Below are 23,157 nucleotides of genomic sequence, written 5' to 3' on the forward strand. Positions count from 1 at the left end.
TCTTAGCTGCTTTTTTGAGTAAATTATGAGTTCAGGTCTCATCTAGGATATTTAACAAAGTTTAGGCCACTATACTCCTTTTTTTTTATTTTTATTTTTTTTTTTATGTCTTGCTAAAAAGACAGACAGCACTGGAAAGGAGGCAAAACGGACTCCAATGTTGTCTGCTTAGAACTCTGATTGCTGTTTTATACTTAATGTTTTAGTATCATGTTATTTATTTATTTATTGCTGTTTTTAAAAAAAAAAAAAAAAATTCCGATGTAATAAGTTTGCAATTGATGTGGGTTTGGGTTTTTTTTTTTTTTTTAAAGCCATTCACCTGCTAGGTGCTTTTCTTTCATTGCAGGACAGCTACAGTCTAGTCTGGGAACTGAAGAGCTAGCTCTTGAGATCTTGGCCATCTCTTTCCAGGCCATTAGTTGCTATAGAGCAGTTTAACACTGCTGCTCACATCCCTCTTTATGTCTCTGCTCCTGAACTGCAGTTATCAGTCCTGCAAAATCACAAGCTCCACCCCAATCTGTCGCTGCTGAGCAATGCCAGTGTTCAGTGGCAGTGTTATGGCTGTATGTAAATGGTGACACGACTGTGCAGACTTTAGAACAAGCATGGGCTTGCTCATTAAAGGAATCTATGAACAGGATTTCGCACCCAATGTATATGTTTCTGTAACTCTTTCAAAGACAAATCCAACAATGTTTTGTTTTTTTTTTTTTGTTTTTTTTGTTTTTTTATTTTGCCAGTCTGTTCCTCCATTACTGCAAAATCACTGTTTGAATTGATATGCAAATTGCTATGGTAGGTTTGAAGTTTTTTATGTACACTAATGTGCACATGTGGAAAATAATGTAAAATAAGGTCTAACACAAAGCTACCCACTCAGTTTTCGTACAGACTAGAGGACCCAGCTGCTCAGTTGTTTTTTTTTTTTTTTTAAAGTACCCTGTGCAGACTCATACAACCCTAAGGGTACTTTTACACTTGCGTATAATTTCCGATGCGAGAGCATTGGAACCAATATGCTAATGACCCTCTGCTGCGGTGTCAGCCGAGGGTCATGCCACTGTGATGTGATCTTGCAGTTGTATCACAGCTGTGGAGAAGATGGAGGGAGGACTTTCTCCCCATCTCTTCCACTGCCTGTCTCTGCGTACATCGCCCTGCATTTGTATTACATGCGAGTGCAGTGCGATGTTGCACACGCTCCCATAGAGTTGTATGGGTGTGCGTGAGCCGAGACTTGCTGCCAAATGCAGCATGCTGATATGAAATGAGAAATCAATCGCAGATGGACGCTGCCCATAGTTTTGCATTGGTGCGAGTGCAAACCTATGTTTTTATCGTATTGCACTCGCACATGAAAATCGCAAATAGAACAGTACCCTAACTGGAAGACTCAGATGACCACTCAGACCTTTAGGCTATGTGCCCACGGGGAAAGTGGCCTGCGGATATATCCTCAGGACATTCTGCAGGAGCTCCCAGAAAACCGCAGCACAACTTTGTCTGTTTACATGCTGTGGTTTTATTGCGGAATGTCCTGCGGATATGCTGCAGTAATTCTGCATTGAGGATACAGTACCATGGCTTCAGCACTGCATCCTCAATGCAGAACAAGTGCTGGAATGATCCGGGCGTTCATACTTACCTCCATCACGCAGCACTTCACTCTCCGGCCGTGTCAGTCAGTGTCTTCACTTTGCAGGAGAAGGTGGGCGGGCCTGAACTAGCTCTGGCTGTCACATGACCGGAGCTCGTGCAGGCCCTGCCCACCTCCTGCAAAGTGTTCCTGGCTCCACCGCACTCCTCTGCACCGGAGGAAATGACTCCTATGTCTGCTATCAAGGCAGGTAAATATGGTACCCTGCGGAAAAATCCGCAAGAATAATTGACACGCTGCAGATTTTTCCGCAGGGAAATCCGCATTATTTCCGCTGCAGGAAAAAAAAGCAACATGGGCACAGCACTCCTCAAATGCCATAGAAATGGCTGGGGACTCGCTGTACTGCGGATTTTTGAAAAATCCATGAAATTCCCTCTATAAAATCGTGGCAAACTCCGCGAATTTTCCGCACCGTGGGCACATAGCCTTACTGCCTAAGCGACCATCTAGGGTTTCGCGTACAGTACCTCCTTAAGGTGTAAGGCTATGTGCCCACGCTAGAATGTCCCTGCGGATTTTTTTGCCTGAAATTCCGCGACTTTCGCGGCAAATCCGCACCCGCGGATTTGCCGCGGATTTACCGCGGATTTGCCGCGGATTTTGATGCGGATTTTTTTTTTTTTTTTTTTTTTCCCCATTCAAAGCCAAAAATCCGCACCAAATCTGCACCAAACAATTGACATGCTGCAGATTTTTCCGGATCAAAATCCGCGGCAAATCCGCAGTGGAAAAATCCGCAGCATGGACACAGCATTTCCAAAATGCCATTGAAATGGCTTGGAAGTGCTGCTGCTGCAGATTTTCGGAAAATCCGCGGTAAATCCTGTAGCGTGGGCACATAGCCTAATAGAAATCATTGGGCCAGCGATAGGTGGCTGAGATAGGAGAATGTTAGTGTAAGCTTCAGTAGCTTTATCATTCATGGACTCGGGAGCATGTGAGCTCAAATCCGACTCTGCCCCCTTCTGTGATTAGCAGCTTCTTTCTATGGAAATGTACATTGAAAGCCTAGTGTGGGCGGGGGCAGCTTGTTACTTTGTTACATTCTAAAACTAAAATCTTTTGATTTTGAGGATGGCTGCAGTAAGAAATCTAAGAAATCTTTGGGTTCAGGAACTCTGCCTATAACATGTTGCTCTCAAATGAGGTACAATAACTCTGCTGACAGAGTCTCTAACCCCTTCACGAAATTGGACGTGTGTGTGTGTGTGTGTGTGTGTGTGTGTGTGTGTGTGTGTGTGTGTGTACATATGTATGTTTGTATGTGTGTGTATTGATGCCTCTTTTGGCCCTCTTTGTCAGCCTCCTTCTGAAGCCTGTGTTGATGATGCATCCTACGTCATACACACTCGCCAGTCCCGCGCAGGCGCACTACAATACTTTGATCTGCCATGCGCAGGACCTCAATGCCGGCCAGTGTGGATGATGTGGTTACAGAAGGACGACAAAGATGGCCGAAAGAGGTGGCGCCGGCACTAAACGGAGACGCCCATCTGACTAGAATCCACCGCAGCGCGACCATTAGGTAAGTATTATAAAGTGTTTTTTATGTTCCACACAGCGGCCTGGGCTTTTATATACCGCATGTTAGAATGATGTATATAAGAGCCCACTGGTGGTGGCCGCAGCTTATAGGCCCCAAATCTGGTGACAGGTTCCCTTTAAAAATATGTAAAAATAAAAAAAACCTAAACGTTCAAATTGCCCCATAAAATATAAAGCCATCAAAAAAATATACACATTTGGTATTGCCGCATTCAGAAATACCCGATCTATCGAAATATAAAATCCATTAATCTGATCAGTACATGGTGAGGCGAGAAATTCCAAATTCCAAAACTGTTTTTTGGTCGCTGCAAACAAGCAATCAAAACGTAAGCATCTGCACAAAAATGGCATGATTAAAAACATCAGCTCAAGATGCAAAAAAATAAGCCATCACTGAGCCCCAGATCCCGAAAAATGATTACACTACGGATCGCAGAAAATGGCGACAATAGTGCAATTCTTTTTTTAGACAAACTTGTGAATTTTTGTTTTTAATTTTTAACCCCTTTAGGCAAAAGTAAAAGTGTACATGTTTGGTATCCAGGAACTCGTAATTACCTGAGGCATCATACTGACATGTTAGTTTTACCATATAGTGAACACTGTGAATAAGACGCCCCCTCCCCCCACTTATACAATCGTGTAATTGCACTGTTTTTGGAATTTCACCACACTTGGATTCCCCCCCCCCCCCCCCCGTTTTCCAGTATACTACATGTTAACACTAATGGTTTCATTCAAAAGTACAAGTCGTCCTGCAAAAAAATAAGCCCTCATACGGCGAGATTGACGGAAAAATAAACAAGTTACGGCTCGTGAAAGAAGGGTAGGGAAAAACGAAAATGGGGGGGGGAAACCTGTAAATTGCTGGGGGTGAAGGGGTTAAGTACAGTAACAGCAGTACTGAACCGAACAGACACTCAAGGAGGAGCATCCTCCCCCCAACAACAAGGATATTTAACGGATTTTAATCCCTTAATGTCCCATTATGAATATATCGATCATGGAGTGTAGGAGTTTGGTGCGGGATCAGAAGCAGAGTCCGCTCCACAGAGGGCCGATGCGGGCTATATTATGTAGCTGACAGCAGCAATCTGTGCGCTAGCTAACCTCTCATGCTGTCAGTTGCTGACAGCAACATTAACTAGCTGCAATTTAGCACGGACATTAGTTCCTGTGGCCATCGGTTTCCCTGCAATGTGATCACAGGCAGCAGATGGGTTACTATGACGGCCAGGGACCGTCTGCACACCCCCGTGCCTGTCATGTGAGCTCTCTGCACAGTCATGTCTGTGGCTGAGCACTGTAAGTTTTACTATCGTATATACGGCAACACTGCTGTATTGCTTCATATATTCAGAAGCTAGCAGTAAAGATGCCTAAGGGGGACTAACAAGTAAAGAAAAAATAATGTAAAGAGAAAATATTGAAACATCTAAATCCCCTTCCCCAGTTAATTTTGGTCTGTAAAAAAGTACACATTTGGTATCCTAGTGTCTACAAAAGTCTACTCATATAAATTATTAATCCAATTTGTACAGATTATATAAGAAAAATAAATCAAAATGCCACAACTACAAGTGTTTTTTGTTGCTGCAACTGCACAAAAATATTCCTTAACCCCTTAAGGACGAAGCCAGTTTTGTACTTAATGACCAGGCCATTTTTTGCAATTCTGACCAGTGTCACTTTGAGGTCATAACTCTGGAACGCTTCAACGGATCCCGGTGATTCTGACATTGTTTTTTCGTGACATATTGTACTTCATGATAGTTATAAATTTAGAACGATATTTTTTGCTTTTATTTGTGAAAAAATCGGAAATTTGATGAAAATTTTGAAAATTTTGCAATTTTCAAACTTTTAATTTTTATGCCCTTAACCCAGAGAGTTATGTCACACAAAACAGTTAATAAATAATATTTCCCACATGTCTACTTTACATTAGCGCAATTTCTGAAACAAAATGTTTTGGGGTTAGGAAGTTAGAAGGGGTCAAAGTTCATCAGCAATTTCCCATTTTTTCAACAAAATTCACAAAACCATTTTTTTAGGGACCACATCACATTTGAAGTGACTTTGAGAGGCCTAAGTGACAGAAAATACCTAAAAGTGACACCATTCTCAAAACAGCACGCCTCAAAGTACTCAAAACCACATCCAAGAAGTTTATTAACCCTTCAGGTGCTTCACAGGAACTAAAGCAAAGTGGAATGAAAAAAAGCAAAAAATAAAATTTTACCTAAAATGTTGCTCTACCCCAAATTTATTCACTTTTAGAAGAAATAACACAACAAAATGAACCCCAAAACTTGTTACCCACTTTCTTATGAACGCGCCAATACCCCACATGTGGTCAGAAACCTTTGTTTGGACAAATGGGAGGGCTCGGAACAGAAGGAGCAATATTTGAATTTTGGAAAGCAAATTTGGCTGAAATAGATTGCGGGCACCATGTTGCATTTACATGTCCGCCAAGGTACCTAAACAGCAGAAACCCCTTACAAGTGACACCATTTTGGAAACTAGACCCCTTAAGGCTTCTATCTAGGGGTATAGTGAGCATTTTGGATCCACAGGTACTTCACAGATTTTGATAACGTTACGTTGTCACATTGAAAATTTTCATTTTTTTTCTCAAAAATGTTGCTTTAGCATCAATTTTTTCACTTTTTCAAGAGGTAATTCCAAAAATGTGACCCCAATGTTTGTTACCCACCTTTTTATGAGCGCGGTGATACCTCACTTGTGGTCTGAAACCTTTGTTTGGAGAAATGGGAGGGCTTGGAACGGAAGGAGCAATATTTGAATTTTGGAAAGGAAATTTGGCTGAAAAAGATTGCGGGCACCATGTCGCATTTGGAGGACCCCTAAGGTACGTAAACAGCAAAAAAACACCACAAGTGACCCCATATTGGAAACTAGGCCCCTCAAGGAATTTATCTTGTTGTTTGGTGAGTACCCTGAACCCCCAGGTGCTTTACAGAAGTTTTATAACGTTGAGCCATGAAAATAAAAAAATAAAATTTTACCACAAAATTGTTACTTCAACCAGGTAGCTTTTTTTTTTCACAAGGGTAACAGGAAAAAAATCACCATGAAATTTATTGCGCAATTTCTCCTGAGTTTGTTGATATCTTGTATGTGGTGGAAATCAACTGTTTGGGCACACTACAGGGCTCAGAAGAGAAGGAGTGCAATTTGACTGCAAAATTGGCTGGAATCAATAGCGGACGCCATGTTGCATTAGGAGAACCCCTGAGGTGCCTAAGCAGTGGAGGTCCCCCACAAGTGACCCCATTCTGGAAATAAGACCCCTCAAGGCTTTAATCTAGGTGTATATTGAGCATTTTGAATCCACGAATACTTCACAGAATTTGATAAGCTTAGGTTGCCATATTGAAATTTTCATTTTTTTCACAAAAATGTTGATTTAGCGACACATTTTTCACTTTTTCAAGAGGCAACAACAAAACGTGTACCCCACAGGTTGTTATCTAATTTCTTGTGAGCGCAGGGATACCACACATGTGGCCAAAAACCTTTGTTTGGATAAATGGGAGGGCTTGGAATGGAAGGAGCACCATTTGAATTTTGGAAAAGTTGAAGTAAATTGCGCGCACCATGTCACATTAGCAGGGCCCCTTGGGCACCTATACATCAGAAACCCCCCACAAGTGACCTCATTTTGGAAACTGGACCCCTCAAGGATTTTATTCAGGAGTATAGTAAACATTTTGAATCCACAGGTACTTCACAAAACTGTTGCTGTAGCAAAAAATTTCTCACTGTTAAGGGGGCTTTACACGCTGCGACATCGCTAATGCGGAGTCGTTAGGGTCACGGAATTGGTGACGCACATCCGGCCGCATTAGCAATGTTGCTGCGTGTGACACCGATGAGCGATTTTGCATCGTTGCAAAAACGTGCAAAATCGCTCATCGGTGACATGGGGGTCCATTCTCGATTATCGTTACTGCAGCAGTAACGATGTAGTTCGTCGCTCCTGCGGCAGCACACATCGCTATGTGTGACGCCGCAGGAACGAGGAACCTCTCCTTACCTGCCTCCCGGCCGCTATGAGGAAGGAAGGAGGTGGGCGGGATGTTTCGGCCACTCATCTCCGCCCCTCCGCTTCTATTGGGCGGCCGCTCAGTGACGTCACTGTGACGCCACACGGACCGCCCCCTTAGAAAGGAGGCGGTTTGCCGGTCACAGCGACGTCGCCGGGCAGGTAAGTATGTGTGACGCATCTGCGCGATGTTGTGCGGCACGGGCAGCGATTGCCCGTGTCGCACAACAGATGGGGGCGGGTACCCACGCTAGCGATATCGGGACCGATATCGCAGCGTGTAAAGTAGCCTTTAGGCTATGTGGCCATGATCCAGCGACACGGCGTCTAGTACCCAGTGTCAGCCTCCTGCAGAAATGTGAGTGTTGTCCACGGGAGAACGCAGCTGCCCATGCCCACGATTTGGGTTCAGGCTGCTGTGGACTTTAGTTCTATTCTACCTGCAAAGAACACTCATCTCCGCAGCATAAATTGACATGCTGAGGCTCGGGAAGCTGCGCCACAGGTCGATTTATGCTGCGGAGAAAAGAAACACAGTGGGCACGGGATTTCTAAAAATCCTGCCACTGTGCTTCTACTGCACAACGCAGCGTTATGGACGCAGGGAAAACACTCTGCGCCCAAAACGTTGCAAACCCTGATTGTGGGCACACAGCGTAAAATGCTACAATGGATGAATGGATAGATGTCAAACATATATAACGTCCCACCCCCCTGCATATTCTAAGCTGGCGCCCTTTAGTGCCTTTCATGTGACACTAAAGGATGCCTAGCCTTGTATTTAGCCCAAAAAAAAAAAAAAGAATTAAAATAAATGACGTGGGGTCCCCCCTATTTTTGATAGCCAGCTAGGGTAAAGCAGACAGCTGTAGCCTGCAAACCACAGCTGACAGCTTCATCTTGTCTGGTGATCAATTTGGAGGGCTCCCCAAGCTGTTTTTTTTTTTTTAATTATTTATAAATAAATAATTAAAAAAAACAAACAAACGTGGGGTCCCTTCAAATTAGATCACCAGCCAAGGTGAAGCTGACAGCTGGGGTCTGGTATTCTCAGGATGGGAAGAGCCACGGTTATTGGACTCTTCCCAGCCTAAAAATAGCAGGCCGCAGCCGCCCCAGAAGTGGCGCATCCATTAGATGTGCCAATTCTGGCGCTTCGCCCCAGCTCATCCCGCGCCCTGGTGCGTTGGCTAACGGGGTAATGAATGGGGTTGATACCAGGTGTGTAATGTCACCTGGCATCAAGCCCAGCAATTAGTTATGTCACGGCGTCTATCAGATACCCGACATAACTAATTGACAGTAATAAAAAAAAAATTGACAACAAAAAAAAATTTATTTGAAAAAACACTCCCCAAAACATTCCCTGATTGACCAATTTATTGAAAAGAAAAAAAAAAAATCCACAATAATCCATTTGGACGTCCCACGTCGACTCTGGACCTTCTAGAATATGGGGGACACGTTCAGGGAACGTATCCCCCATTTTCTAGGAGGGCAGACCCTCCATTTGAGGAGAGTGGGTGCAAAGAATCTGCACCCACCCTCCCTGGGTCACAGCTGCAGAGTGCGAGCAGCAGCCAGCGTCCTGAACACAGGAAGCTGACAGCTGCGCTCTGCTCATGTGACCGGAGTCTGCTGAGAAGGAGCCGGAGGAGGGGGCCGCGGGGGATCAGAGCTGCGACAGGTATGTATGACACCGGGGGACACCGGGGAACACCAGGGGGGGTGTAGGGGGGGACCCGGCAGGGCCTAGGGAGCAGGTTTCTGTCGTATGTGTTATGGCACATACGACAGAAACCATAGGAACAGTGGAAAAGCGGCCGGCGCGCTGCTGTGATCGCCGGTGCGCGCGGCCATCTTGGATTTTCGGGAGGGGGTTGGGGGTCGGGGGGGGCACTTTGGGGACACCGGGGGACCGGAGGGAACCGGGAAAAAGATTTATCTCCCATCTGGCATGTTTGATCATGCCAGATGGGAGATAAATCATTTTTTACCGGCGCGGTCATTTACTATAACTTGATGATCGGTATACGGTGTATACCGGTCATCAGGTGAGCGGGGACCGGAAAAACCGGCCCGAATCATGATCTCCAGGGTCTCAGCTACCCCCGGCAGCTGAGACCCCGGAAATTTTTTGACTCTGGGGGGCGCTAGACCCTTTTTTCCGACCGCCGTTAAAAAGCGGCGAATCGGAAAAAGTACCCTTATTTACCGCCGTTAAAAGGCGTATCGGCGGTCGTAAAGGGGTTAAGCGATCAGAGTATTATTATTATTATTATTATTATTATTATTATTATTATTATTATTATTATTTATTATTATAGCGCCATTTATTCCATGGAGTATCATATTTACCGCCAAAATAGTAACCATAAAATGAGCCCTCGCACCGCTCTATCAACAGAAAATTGTGTGTGTGTGTGTGTGTGTGTGTGTGTGTGTGTGTGTGTGTGTGTGTGTGTGTTAAATAAATTATTCACATTTCACATAAATAAGCTTGATATTGTCGTTATTATTTTGACCTGACTAGCCATATGTCCATGTCATTTTAACTGCAGAATAACCGCCGAAAAAGCAACTCTACCCCACCCCCCAAAGAAATTGGGGACATATTTTCTGCTATTTTATTTAAATTTTTTTTTTTTTTATATTACCATTTTGCAGTACACTGTATGAGAAATGGATGGTGTTATTTAAAAGTACAATTAGTACCACAAAAAACAAGTCCTCATAGGGCCTTGGCAGCAGGAAAAGAAAAGCTGCAGCTCTTGGAAGAGGGTGAGGGGGGGGGGGGGGGGGAAATGAAGGTGCAAAAAATGAAAGAACCACCCCAGCTTTTTGGGGGTTTTTTTTCGTGCTGGAGTATGGATTTTAGGGTATGCTCACACGAGTGTATGACTCGGACGAGTGCAATGTGACAAAATCTCCAATTTTATTCAATGAGGGAGAGCAGCTTTTTTTTTTTTTTTTTTTTTTTTTTTTTTTTTTTTTCTCATCCAGATTTTGGATGAGTTGAAAGTCGCAGCATGCTGCAATTGTCAGAGAGGCTTGTCACTTGCACCTATACAAGTCGATGGATGCGAGTAAAACATCGGACTGCACTCTGATGACATCCGAGTGCAGTGCGATAATCGCATCAGATGACATTGGAGAAGAGGGAGAGATTAATCCCACCCTCTCCTCCGCAGCTGTGATCCGATCAGTTGCATGACACTACTCACACTGGCAGAACAGCGGGAGCTGAAGGTCATTAGCATATCGCATCTGATGCATTCGCATTGGATGCCATACGATCATGTGAATCCAGCCTTAATCTAAGGTTCCTTCTCCCAGTCTAAAGGCCGCTTTACACACTGCGATCTCGCTAGCGTGCGTTCCCGCCCCCATCGGTTGTGCGTCACGGGCAAATAACTGCCCGTGGCGCACAACATCGCTAGGAACTGTCACACATACTTACCTGCCTAGTGACGTCGCTGTGACCGGCGAACCGCCTCCTTTCTAATGGGGTGGTTTCGTTCGGCGTCACAGCAACGTCACTAAGCGGGCGACCAATAGAAGCGGAGGGGCGGAGATGAGCGGGACAAACATCCTGCCCACCTCCTTCCTTCCTCATTGCGTGCGGCCGCAGGTGCGATGTGGTTCCTTGTTCCTGCGGTGTTACATAGTGATGTGTGGTGCCGCAGGAACGACGAACCACATCGTACCTGCTGCAGCAACAATATTTGGGAATACAGCAGCATGTCAACAAGCAACGATATGGTAACTATTATCGCTCGTTAACAGTTGCTCCTGCGTGTCACACGCAATGATGTCGCTAACGAGGCTGGATGTGCATCACGAATTCCGTGACCCCAACAACATCTCTTTAGCGATGTCGTTGCGTGTAAAGTGGCCTTTATACTCACTCTTCAGCGGTTTCACTTTTATCGGTGTCCCTTCAGTCCCACAGCACCATCTTGTGACCGCAACTTCAGACTGTCCAGAAATCCAAAATTACGTCACAAGCTCTCAGTGCAACTTTGAGAGACAGAATAATGATCTCATAGAGCTACATAGGAGAGTGACCTCTGGGCTTGCTCCATGAAACACTGGAGAGATCCAGCAGGTCACAAACTGGAGAAGACCGATGGAAGGTGAAGACTCCAGAGCATGAGTATAAGATGGGGCAGAAGGCTTAGATTAAATGCACTTTAAGGGGTTAAAGCAAATAGTCGCATGTTCTGCTAAATCTAAATTTTGTAAAAAGTTGGAATTGACCAAAAATATCTAGAAACCACGAAACCCACCCTACTACCATGCTTGGTACTCGTTAAGAGCAGTCGGATGGGCATGACTCGAACACCGAGTATAATAGAAGTCAATGGAGTACTCAAGCATTTTTTGGAAGATTTCCCTGAAAGATGGTGGAGTTTCCCATTGACCTCCATTATACCATGTGCTCGTGTCACGCCCGTCCGCCTGCTCTTCACAAGCACCTTGCATGGTAGTGCTTTCTCACCACTAGTGCCTAGCTGGTATGTTCATTGCTCTCCCTTCCGTGCTGGTGCCATTCCGTCACATCCATTTCTTTCCAGAGCATGCCAGACCCCTGTAAATTAGATTTTCTACTTCCTGCGTATGTAGCTGTCTCCGGAGCGTAATGATATCAGTGCTCACAAGCTAGTTCCAGAATTCCCCAGAACCAGATTTCCTTTTTAACCTCTTCTAAGCATTGTACGTGTTTATCTTACTGGTTTGCCTTTTTTTAGCATTGGAGGATGGAGGAAGATGGCGGACCTCGCCCCTAAATATAAAACCTGATGTACACGTCCTTGAGTTGACCTCTGGCATATTCTATTTGATCTTCGCTTATTTATCTGTTTCTAGGAAAGTTGAAGCATTACAGCGTTCATGTGGGTTATCACTCGGCATCCCCAGTGTATTTGGAGACAGCAATGGTTAAATCTTCCCTGCAGCAATAAAATGTCTAGTTATGTGAATTTTCTGCCTGCCTGCTAGGGGTTATTTTAGAGTAATGTGGGCGTTTGCTTGGGCCTTGTTGACATTCAGAGGGAAGATCTAGTAACTATGAGCAACCGGTCTCCCTTGACGACGAGGCCTGCATCTTCAGCCTGGCACACAAGCCCATTCTGTGCCATAGAGCTGCACACAGACTGGCATTGTCCCCAGCTCCAGGCCAGCGCATTGTGCCTGCCTGCAGGTGTCCTATGCATGCATGCACATCTGTGCCTCACACTGGCTTATAACTTCCTTCCTCAGCGTTTCCTTCTCTTTCCTACTTTCTCTGTAAGGACGCAGGCAGATTGTACAAATGGATGTACTGTACAGATAATTTTCCTTTTTTCCTTAAAATGTGCATGTTCCTTTTTATTCTCTGGATTATACCTCTATAGATAAGCTTCTTTCTCTCCCATATTAATCCATAGTATTGGAAGCCTCGTTTTCTTTCCCCTATTGCGGGACTCTTGTCTCTTGTAATGTTTGCTTTATGTTTATTGTAAATCTGGTCATTTTGATGTTGAATTGGATCCTGTATTTGCAGGGAGATAAAAATTCCGGTTTTGCAGTGTTATACCACAATATGAAACATGGGCAACTTTCCATCAAGGAATTGGCCGAATTTGTGCGCGAAAGGTAAGATTTCCCTGAGCAGTAATGCTTTGTATTTCTTTTTTAGCTTTCTTTGCATGTATAAAGAAGTGCTGACGTGGTTGTGCACACTTGTCTTCTGATGTGTTTTTTATATATATATATATATATATATATATATATATATCTATATCTATATCTATATCTATATCTATATCTATATCTATATCTATATCTATATCTATATCTATATCTATATCTATATCTATATCTATATCTATATCTATATCTATATCTATATCTATATATATATCTATATAATATATATATATATATATATATATATATATAGATATATATATATCTCATATAATATCCTTAGATGAAGAGTAACTTGGTTTGAGAGCGTTTTGCAAGACAAGCAAAGCTTTTTAGAAATGTGTAACTTGGTTTAAGAGCAATGTTTTGCAATAAGAGCAAATCCTCACTGTGCACACTGCCAGTTCTGTCCTTTCACCACGCATTGACCTTCTCTGGAGGTAAATTTCTGTACACATACTGTATACAATATACCGTTGTACAGTATATACTATATAGCATGTGTATCGATTTGCATTTGTGGATACAGTATTGTACTTTCTGCTAACCAGTAAAGCACATTACAGTATAAGCAATCTAATGCCTGTGCAGTATTCCTACCCCACATTTGGCTTAGTTCTGCCCTTATTTTGGGGAGAATAGGTGTGGGGTATTTTTTATGTACTGTTCTAGAATAAAGGTTGTCATATTTATACTTTTTTTTTTTTTTTTTCTCTCTATACTGTACCCTGTACCTCCTGCACACCTACAATTCTGTTGTAAGCTATCGTGCAGTTTAATTTGTTTTATATGCATTTACTGTACTGTACAGTATTTTGTATTAGTGTACTGTGATATATGAATACAGTACATTATTTTATATTACAGTAATAAGTATGTATAAATGCAGTAAATATTTTTGTGTTGTGGAACAAATTGTCTGCGTTCTATTCTTTCCTATGAGAAAATTTGCTTTGATATGAGTACCTTGGTTTAAGAGCACACTCCTGGAACCAATTATGCTCGTAATCCAAGGTTCCACTGTATAATGTCCAGGACACTGGATCCTACCACCCAGTTATACCACAGATGGATCACAATAATAGGAGTCCTCATTAATTAATTAAATTTTGTATAATTTGCTGCTGAGAATTCTTCACTATGGAGATGCTGGATGTAACCTTAGATGCATGCTGAACAAATAGAAGTGTCCCTGCTCATCCAGTTAGTGATGCCATTTATTTTGGTCTGCATTAACATGACCAAGCTGTTTTTATAGGAGTTTTTTTTTTTTTTGGTCCAACAAAGTGGACCTAAGGGCTCTATCCAACTTGCATATAAAACGATGAGTGCTATGTGAGAGAACCTGGCATTTGCACACAGACCGATGAGGCATTGCTGCTCTGCGAGTTCCTCAGCAGTAGTCAGCCTCGGGGAAAAGTCACAGCATGCTGTGTATGGCCAGGTATATCGGAAGAAACTCGCCAGTGCAAGTCTGGGTACAACACACGACAACTGACAGCACATGGAACACACATTACCATTCTGTGGCATAGAGCACTGGAAATGGTCCTGTAAATGACCGTAGAATAATAAGGGAAAAAAGCATTGTATGAATGATAAACGAGAAAAAAAAAATCACACCCTCACATGACCTATGGAATATTTAATGGATTTCACTTGCCCCACTTTTCTGGATGAAAATCAGACTGATTTGTTTATACGCAAGTGGGAGCGAGCCCTAAAACAAAGGAAAAAGTGTAAGGCCGAATTCTCATGTTATTTCTCACACTGGTAGGAAGGTACAGTATACAGGAAAGGCTTGAATCCACCTCTTAAATACGTGTGTGTTGTGTTTTTTTTTTTTTTTTTTTTTTTTTGTTTGTTTTTTTCCCCCCCTTTCTTTGATTGGAAATATAGACGTGTGTATGTACATACATGCTAGTATATCCTCATTTCTGGACTCCACAGCTTCGTTGATGCGTTGTCTCAGTTCAAGTTCACCAATGTTGCGTTGGCCCCCACTGATCGCCAGTGCTAGCACCCTACAACTTCTTTCTGTGGAGCTACATCATGGATTCAGTGTATCTGCCCTCAAGCCACAGAATCTGAGCAACCAGGACAGATCATGTTCACATCCATGCCATTTAGACATTGTGCACTACATTCATTTGATGGGATGCTCTGCAGTGCTTTATCAGATGTATTCCTGGTGTAATCCCCCCTGAAAACGCAGTGTGTACATACCATTAGATTAGTTGTACACTTCGCCTATTGACCTTTACACCTTATACCTTGGTAATCTATAGAGAAGTGTAAATGTGTAATGGGCTTTGTTCTGTAGTTCCCGTTATTAGAAGAAAATCTTTGTTGGGAGCAGTGTGACCCATGTTGGATGGCTGCTTCCTGCTTTTTTTTTTTTTTCTCCAGAACATTTGTCTAAGTTACTGTTGTCACCTCTCTATAAGTGAGACTGCTTTTCAAGCCTACTATTTTTCCCAGCAATCAGCATGTTTATAGAGGTAGTGAAAAAAAACGGTAGCGCATCTCCAGTATGGTGCAAAAAAAGGCGTAGGTGCTAGCATAGCAACGGGTTTGCATGATTTTACATGTGTAACAAGGAAAGAATTCACATACAGAACATTTGCAGTGTGTTTATACAGTATCTAGTGATAGGCAAGCGTGCTCACCACTGCTACATACTCTATCGAGGTACTCGCAGTGCTCGGCCGAGTATCGCTGGTGCTCGGATGTGTCGTTTGTGATAAAGCAAGACAAAACAATCACTGATCTCGGGGAGACCAGCCAGAGAAAACACTGCTGGCAGCCAGCGAAGGCGCTCAACACAGTGAAATCCTAGGTGCATTGCCCCCTGGAAAGTATGCAAATCAAAAAGGTCTGTGGAGCCTCTGTTAGAAGTCTCAACACAGAAAATAGCCAGATATCCCTCCGGGAAGCACCTTGCCAAGGAGTGGCTCTTTTTAGGAGACCACCATATTAAGTGGCCCTTTTAGTCAATATCCAGCTCTTGACAAGACCTGGCCTTGGTATTTCCCTTGTCATATCTTTAAACTCGTCAAGAGCTGGATATTGACTAAAAGGGCCACTTAATATGGTGGTTATGGTGGTCTCCTAAAGAGCCCCTCCTTGGCTAGGTCCTTCCCGGAGGGATATCTGGCTATTTTCCGTATCGAGACTCCTAGCAGAGGCTCCACGGACCTTTTTAGTTTGTGATAAAGCCCATGCTCTCTTCACAGCATGATATGTGCAGGCACCACAGGAAGAGCCATTTGCAGTCTTTGAATGGCTCTCACTGGGGGTAAAAACAACATTTCTTTATCGTTCCTTTGGGAGACCCATACCATGGGTGTTAAGCTTCTGCCTCCGGAGGACACGCAAAGTACTACACTTAAAAGTGTAGCTCCTCCCTCTGAGCTTATACACCCCCTGGTAGCCAGTCCTAGCCAGTTTATTGCTTTGTGTCAGGAGGCATACATCCACACATGCATTCTCATCTGATTTGTTTGACTTTTGGAAAGAGTTTGAAGAAAAGCGGGTCCATGTCTAGACTCCCGGCATGTCCCTTCTCACCCCACTGTGTCGGCGGTGTTGAGGTTGATTTACAAGGCTGCAGCCTTACATGCCGCGCTCCTTCACCATCACTTCTGGGCTCTGGCTTGAAGTGGGAGCCAGCACGGTCTCCATGCCTGGCAGGAGTCCGGTCTCCATCCACAGCCCCTTGAGGATTCTGTTGGACCGGAGCACTCATCCCCAGGGACATGGCCCTGCGTCTCAGCAGCTAAGTACCTGAGACGTTTATGTTGGGGGTCCCGGTTCTTTATTGTAAGGGGAGAGTATGCTGTATGTGATTGTTTTAACTTTTCCGGCGGATTCTCTAGCTTTTGCCTGAGAACCGCGCCGATGATGCCTGCTTGTCGGCCTCGCCGCTTAAATTTAGGCCCCGGCTTCGCCGGAGGCCTAGTTTAATTTTCCTGCCCTCGCATGTCACTCATGCAGAGGGACAGGTTCGGCTCCTCCCGGCGGCCGTTCTACACAGGGGAGGGACACTCCCCACTGCTGGGGCGTCCCTCCTTCCCTGCAGGTCTCTATATAGCCCTCCAGTTCCCGCTCTTTTATAGGAACGCCCCCTAGTCATTTCTCAGGCAGAGTTCACTCTGCTCTGGGACATCCGGAAGCTGCGGGGGCCGCGTTTTCCCCGTCTTTTGCAGCAGTGTGGGCTCCCAAAGCCATCTCTGCTTCTCTAGAGGAGATGCATTCCCTCACCAAGGAATCTATGCCTGAGATGGTTACCTTAACTGCTCAGGCTTAAGCCTTTTCATCTTATGCCATGTCTGCCATGCTAGAGGCTGCTCACCGCACTGCGGTGGCTTCAGGTAATTCTCTTGTTATCCGCAGGATTTTGTGGCTTCGAGAGTGGAAGGCAGATGCTTCTTCCAAGAAGTTTCTTGCTGGGCTCCCTTTTGCTGGTTCACGGCTGTTTGGTGAACAGCTGGATGAAATCATTAAAGAAGCTACTGGCGGGAAGAGTACTTCCATGCCACAAACCAAGACCAGGAAACCCGCCCAGGGTAGGAATCAATCGAGGTTTCGTTCCTTTCGTTCCTCCAACTGGTCATCCTCTAAGCCTTCCGCCTCGTCCACTAACTCAGCCAAGGATCAGAAATCCAACTGGTGCCCAAAAGCGCGTCCGCAGAAGACCGCAGGAGGTTCTGCCACTAAGGCAGCTTCCTCATGACTCTCGGCCCGCTCCAGCCATGTCCTTAGTCGGTGGCAGGCTCTCCCACTTTGGCGACGCTTGGTTAAAGCAAGTCTCCGATCAGTGGGTGAGAGACCTCATATCTCACGGCTACAGGATAGAATTCTCTTCCAGCCCTCCAAACAGATTTTTTTCTCTCAACTCCCCCCTGCTCCAAGGCCGCCACCTTCTCGCAGGCCGTGGCGTCCTTGCAGGCAAACGGAGTGATTGTCCCAGTTCCCGCTCAGGAACGGTTCAGAGGTTTTTACTCAAATCTCTTCCTAGTTCCAAAAAAAGGACGGTACCTTCTGGCCCATCCTGGATCTCAAGCTTCTCAACAAGCATGTCCGGGTGCGGCATTTTCGCATGGAGTCTCTGCGATCAGTCATTGCCTCTATGACCCAAGGGGAGTTCCTGGCATCCATCGACATCAGAGATGCCTATCTACATGTGCCAATCGCAGTGTCACATCACACATCGTTACGTTTTGCGATAGGAGAGGATCATTTCCAATTCGTGGCTCTCCCCTTCGGGTTAGCCACGGCCCCTCGGGTATTCACCAAGGTCATGGCGGCAGTGATTGCGGTCCTGCACCTCCAGGGGTTAGCAGTGCTTCCTTATCTGGACGACCTCCTGGTCAAGGGTACATCCAGCGCAGACTGTCAGCGGAGTGTTTCGCTCACTCTCGCCACCCTAGCCCAATTCGGGTGGATTGTCAATCTTCCCAAATCCACTCTGACTCCGACCCAGAGTCTCACGTACCTAGGGATGCAGTTCGAGACTCTGCCGGCACTTGTGAAGTTGCCCTTAATCAAACAGCAGTCTCTCCGGCTAGCGGTGCGCTCTCTCCTGAGGCCCCACCGTTATTCCCTCAGGGGCCTGATGCAGGTGCTGGGTCAAATCGTGGCCTCCATGGAGGCGGTTCCCTTTGCCCAGTTCCATCTGCGTTTTCTGCAGCTGGACATTCTCCGCTGTTGGGACAAGCGGCCTTCCTCCTTACAGAGGTTAGTGGCTCTGTCGCCACGGACCAGGAGCTCTCTTCAGTGGTGGCTTCGACACCTCTCCCTGTCCCAGGGGCGCTCCTTCCTGACTCCGTCCTGGGTGATTCTCACCACCGATGCCAGCCTATCCGGCTGGGGAGCGGTACATCTCCACCACAGAGCACAGGGCACTTGGACTCCGTCCGAGTCAGCCCTTTCAATCAATGTGCTGGAAACCAGAGCTGTGCTTCTAGCTCTCCTAGCCTTTCACCACCTGTTGGCGGGCAGGCACATTCGAGTCCCGTCATACAACACGATAGCGGTTGCCTACATCAATCACCAAGGCGGGACACGCAGCCGCCTGGCAATGTTGGAGGTCCAACGCATTCTTCAATGGACGGAGGACTCCAAGTCCACCATATCCGCAGTCCAAATCCCTGGCGTAGAAAACTGGGAGGCAGATTATCTCAGCCGTCAAACCGTGGACGGTGGCGAGTGGTCCCTGCACCCGGCAGTGTTTCAGTCAATCTGCCGCAAGTGGGGCACTCCGGACGTGGACCTAATGGCATCCCGTCACAACAACAAGGTTCTGGTTTACGTGGCTCGCTCCCACGATCCTCAGGCCTTCGCCGCGGACGCTCTGGTTCAAGACTGGTCCAGTTTCGTCTGTCCTACGTGTTTCCCCCTCTAGCTCTCTTGCCCAGAGTCCTGCGCAAGATCAGAATGGAGGGCCGTCGAGTCATCCTCATTGCACCGGACTGGCCCAGGCGAGCTTGGTGTCCGGACCTGCTCCAACTGTCCGTGGAGATGCCGTGGCATCTTCCGGACCGTCCAGACCTGCTCTCGCAAGGTCTGTTTTTCCGCCCGAATTCTGCGGCACTCAAATTGACGGCGTGGCTCTTGAGACCTGGATTTTGACGGCTTCTGGTATTCCTCCTGAAGTCCTCTCCACTATGACTCTGGCCCGTAAGTCTTCCTCCGTCAAGATCTATCACAGGACTTGGAAACTTTTCCTGTCCTGGTGTCGCTCTTCCGGCCTTTCTCCTTGGCCATTCTCGTTGCCGACCCTTCTGTCTTTTTTACAGTCCGGTCTGCAGCTAGGACTGTCCCTCAACCCTCTCAAGGGACAAGTCTCAGCTCTATCAGTGCTGTTCCAGCGGCGTCTTGCCCGGCTGGCTCAGGTCCGCACCTTCATGCAAGGTGCGTCTCACATCATTCCGCCTTATCGGCGGCCCTTGGATCCCTGGGACCTTAACTTGGTCCTCACGGTATTGCAGAAACCCCCTTTCGAGCCCCTTAGGGAGGTTTCTTTGTATCGTCTTTCTCAAAAGGTGGCCTTTCTAGTTGCCATAACTTCTCTCAGGAGAGTCTCTGATTTGGCTGCGCTCTCCTCGGAGTCACCTTTTTTTTGTTTTTTCACCAAGACAAGGTAGTTCTCCGTCCGACCCCGGACTTTCTTCCTAAGGTGGTCTCTCCCTTCCACCTTAACCAGGATATTTCCTTGCCTTCCTTCTGTCCGGCCCCTGTTCATCGCTTTGAGAAAGCGCTGCATACTCTAGATCTGGTGCGTGCTCTCCGGATTTATGTGTCTCGCACTGCTGCGCTTAGGCGGTGCACCTCTCTTTTTGTGCTAACCACAGGGCGGCGCAAGGGTCTCTCTGCTTCTAAGCCGACCTTGGCCCGTTGGATTAGATCGATCATTTCGGACACCTACCAGAGTACTCAGGTGCCTCCCCCGCCGGGGATCAAAGCACACTCGACCAGAGCTGTCGGTGCCTCTTGGGCTTTTAGGCACCAGGCTACGGCTCAACAAGTCTGTCAGGCTGCCACTTGGACTAGCCTGCATACCTTTTCGAAGCACTATTAAGTGCATGCTCATGCTTCGGCAGATGCGAGCTTGGGCAGACGCATCCTTCAGGCGGCTGTCGCCCACTTGTGAAGTTAGGCTCCGCCTACTTCTTAGTTTTTCTGTTTATTCCCACCCAGGGACAGCTTTGGAACGTCCCATGGTATGGGTCTCCCAAAGGAACGATAAAGAAAAAGAGAATTTTATTACTTACCGTAAATTCTTTTTCTTATAGTTCCGTATTGGGAGACCCAGCTCCCTCCCTGTTGCCTGTTGGCAATTTTCTTGTTCCGCGTGTTATCACCGGCTGTTGTCGTGGACAGAGTCTCCGGTTGTTCCGGTTCTTACTCTGTTCTACTTGTGGGTGGCTATTCTCCTTCAGCTTTTGCACTAAACTGGCTAGGACTGGCTACCAGGGGGTGTATAAGCTCAGAGGGAGGAGCTACACTTTTAGTGTAGTACTTTGTGTGTCCTCCGGAGGCAGAAGCTAAACACCCATGGTATGGGTCTCCTAATACGGAACTATAAGAAAAAGAATTTACGGTAAGTAACAAAATTCTCTTTTTTTGGATGTAGTGGGTCCAAAAGGAAAAAAAAAAAAGACCCGGCCTCCCTTCCCTAGAAATGCTCTGATTATGGCTGGCGGTTTGTGTGCAGAGAGTTGAACTGCCCAACCATTGACTTCCATTATATTTGTTACTTGTGTTGAGCTCTTTCAAGACCTGTCCGACTCTAGTAACGAGCACTCGAGTATTGCAGTGTATGCTTATCATTACAAGTATCGAGCACATCATTATTTATATTGGAGCATTGTAGTGTACGCTCATCATTACAAGCACATCATTATTTATATTGAGGCCGGTGCGTACTTGCACTCACATATCCATTTAATACTAGTGCTTAACATTGTCTCTATTATGCACTGGAGGATAGTAAGCCATACAACCTTTTATTAACCCATCTTTCCCACACTGTTTTTAATTAGAGCTAGGTATAGCTGGATCATTTGCTTCATCAGTTTATTTGAAGCCTATGCACAAAGAGTGATAAGAGTTTCCTAAAGGATCCTTCCTACATTAGGCTATAGGTTGAATTTGATGGACCCGTGTCATCTTAAAATGATGAGGGGTCGCTTTGGTGTTGGCAGGTGGGCGTACACACATCAAAATGTGTGTATTGTTCCTTATGATTGTGTAACAATAATGAAATTCATATATGTCCACTGTTGCATAGTGTATAATACAGCATAACAAGTGCTGTTCTATAGTGCTGGGTTGATTTAACCCCTTCCCAACATCCACCGAACATGTATTGCACACGTTTATGGAGTAGGCTCGTAAATTGAGCTGTTTAACCACTTCAGTCTTTGAAAGCAACATTAAGGTGGTATTCTCAGGAGTAAGAGACCATTCTGATGACCATTGGTCCCCTGCCACGTAATCGTGGCTGATGATTGGTTACCATGGTAGCACCTGGCCTATGGAGAGCCTGCCATTGCAGCCATCTTTGTACTCCTGTGACGACAGGCCTGTTTTTTATTTCTGTTGTCTCTCATGATGCAATATGGCATATAGTACACTCGCAGGCTGACGTTCCCTATGGAGGCAGAAAAAAGAACAAAAGAAAAAAAACGATTTACCAAAAACCCTCAGTTTGAATCTTCTTGCTTTTCCCTATACAAAAATAACATTTGGTATTGACTCATCTGCAAATCTGCAAAAGTCATACGAACATTTAAAGATAATACAGTAAATGTCATAAAGGAAAGAGAATAAATATATATATTTCTCTCTCTATCTCTAATATGAGTGCAATATATGGGTTTATCATAAATACCCAAAAGAGGTAAAGGTAAAAAAAACAATGGCTCACCAAGCAGAAAACAAGACCCCCTCACCCTCCATCGACCGAGAACGAAGATTATGGATTCAAAACTACAACTTGTCCTGGAAAAAATAAGCTGTGATATCACTATGTGGAAAGAAAAAAGTAATGGCTCTTGGAAGAAGGGGAGGAAAGAAAATTCCGGTATACTTCCCTGCCCAACTGGTATACTACGTCCTGAAATGCCGTCTGATAAATGCTGCCTGAAATCCAAGGTCCTTTTTAATGTAAGACTTGGCTAGCTCTTTGTTTAGGTAGGAAACTACGGCACGTGACATATTGTGAAAAGTAGCACAATTAGGAAGTCCGAAAACTACTACAGTCTAAAAAGATAAATAAGCGTTCTGTAGAAATGAATGTGGTCGGAGGAAGATGGCAGATTGCATGTCCACTAAAGGGGTCTCTTGCCCCTTTTTAGAAAGTGCACATGCGCGGTCACTGCTTCCAGACAGGGGTCTCCTATAGACTAAAAGAAGAGATAGAAAAAGAACAAAGGCAGGTGGAAATGGCAATTTAATTGAAAGATGGAGAAATTAAGCAATCGACTTCACTTCCTTTTTATTTTTAAGATGAAAATAACCTTTTAAAGCAATGTTTCTAGTAGCGAATACCTCTGTAATTAGGCATATGATACTGCTGCTCATTTCCTGATGCCCCATGTTCTGTCACTGCAAGTTAGGAAAGAACTGTGAATTGAGAAGAGGGCCTTTGTAGGTTCTGGCTTTGGTGGAGAAG

At 45.3% G+C, this 23,157-nt stretch overlaps 1 protein-coding gene across 1 annotated transcript in view; it reads left to right on the forward strand.

Moving 5' to 3' along the window:
- LOC142308314 (F-BAR domain only protein 1-like) overlaps positions 1-23,157 on the forward strand; it is a 132,908-nt gene that overhangs the window by 11,265 nt on the left and 98,486 nt on the right. The window contains exon 3 of the mRNA XM_075347093.1: positions 12,832-12,923. Within this exon, the coding sequence (XP_075203208.1) occupies positions 12,832-12,923 (92 nt within the window). The remainder of the gene's footprint in view (positions 1-12,831; positions 12,924-23,157) is intronic.

Source organism: Anomaloglossus baeobatrachus, chromosome 1 (assembly GCF_048569485.1).
Source record: "Anomaloglossus baeobatrachus isolate aAnoBae1 chromosome 1, aAnoBae1.hap1, whole genome shotgun sequence".
Lineage (NCBI taxonomy): Eukaryota > Metazoa > Chordata > Amphibia > Anura > Aromobatidae > Anomaloglossus > Anomaloglossus baeobatrachus.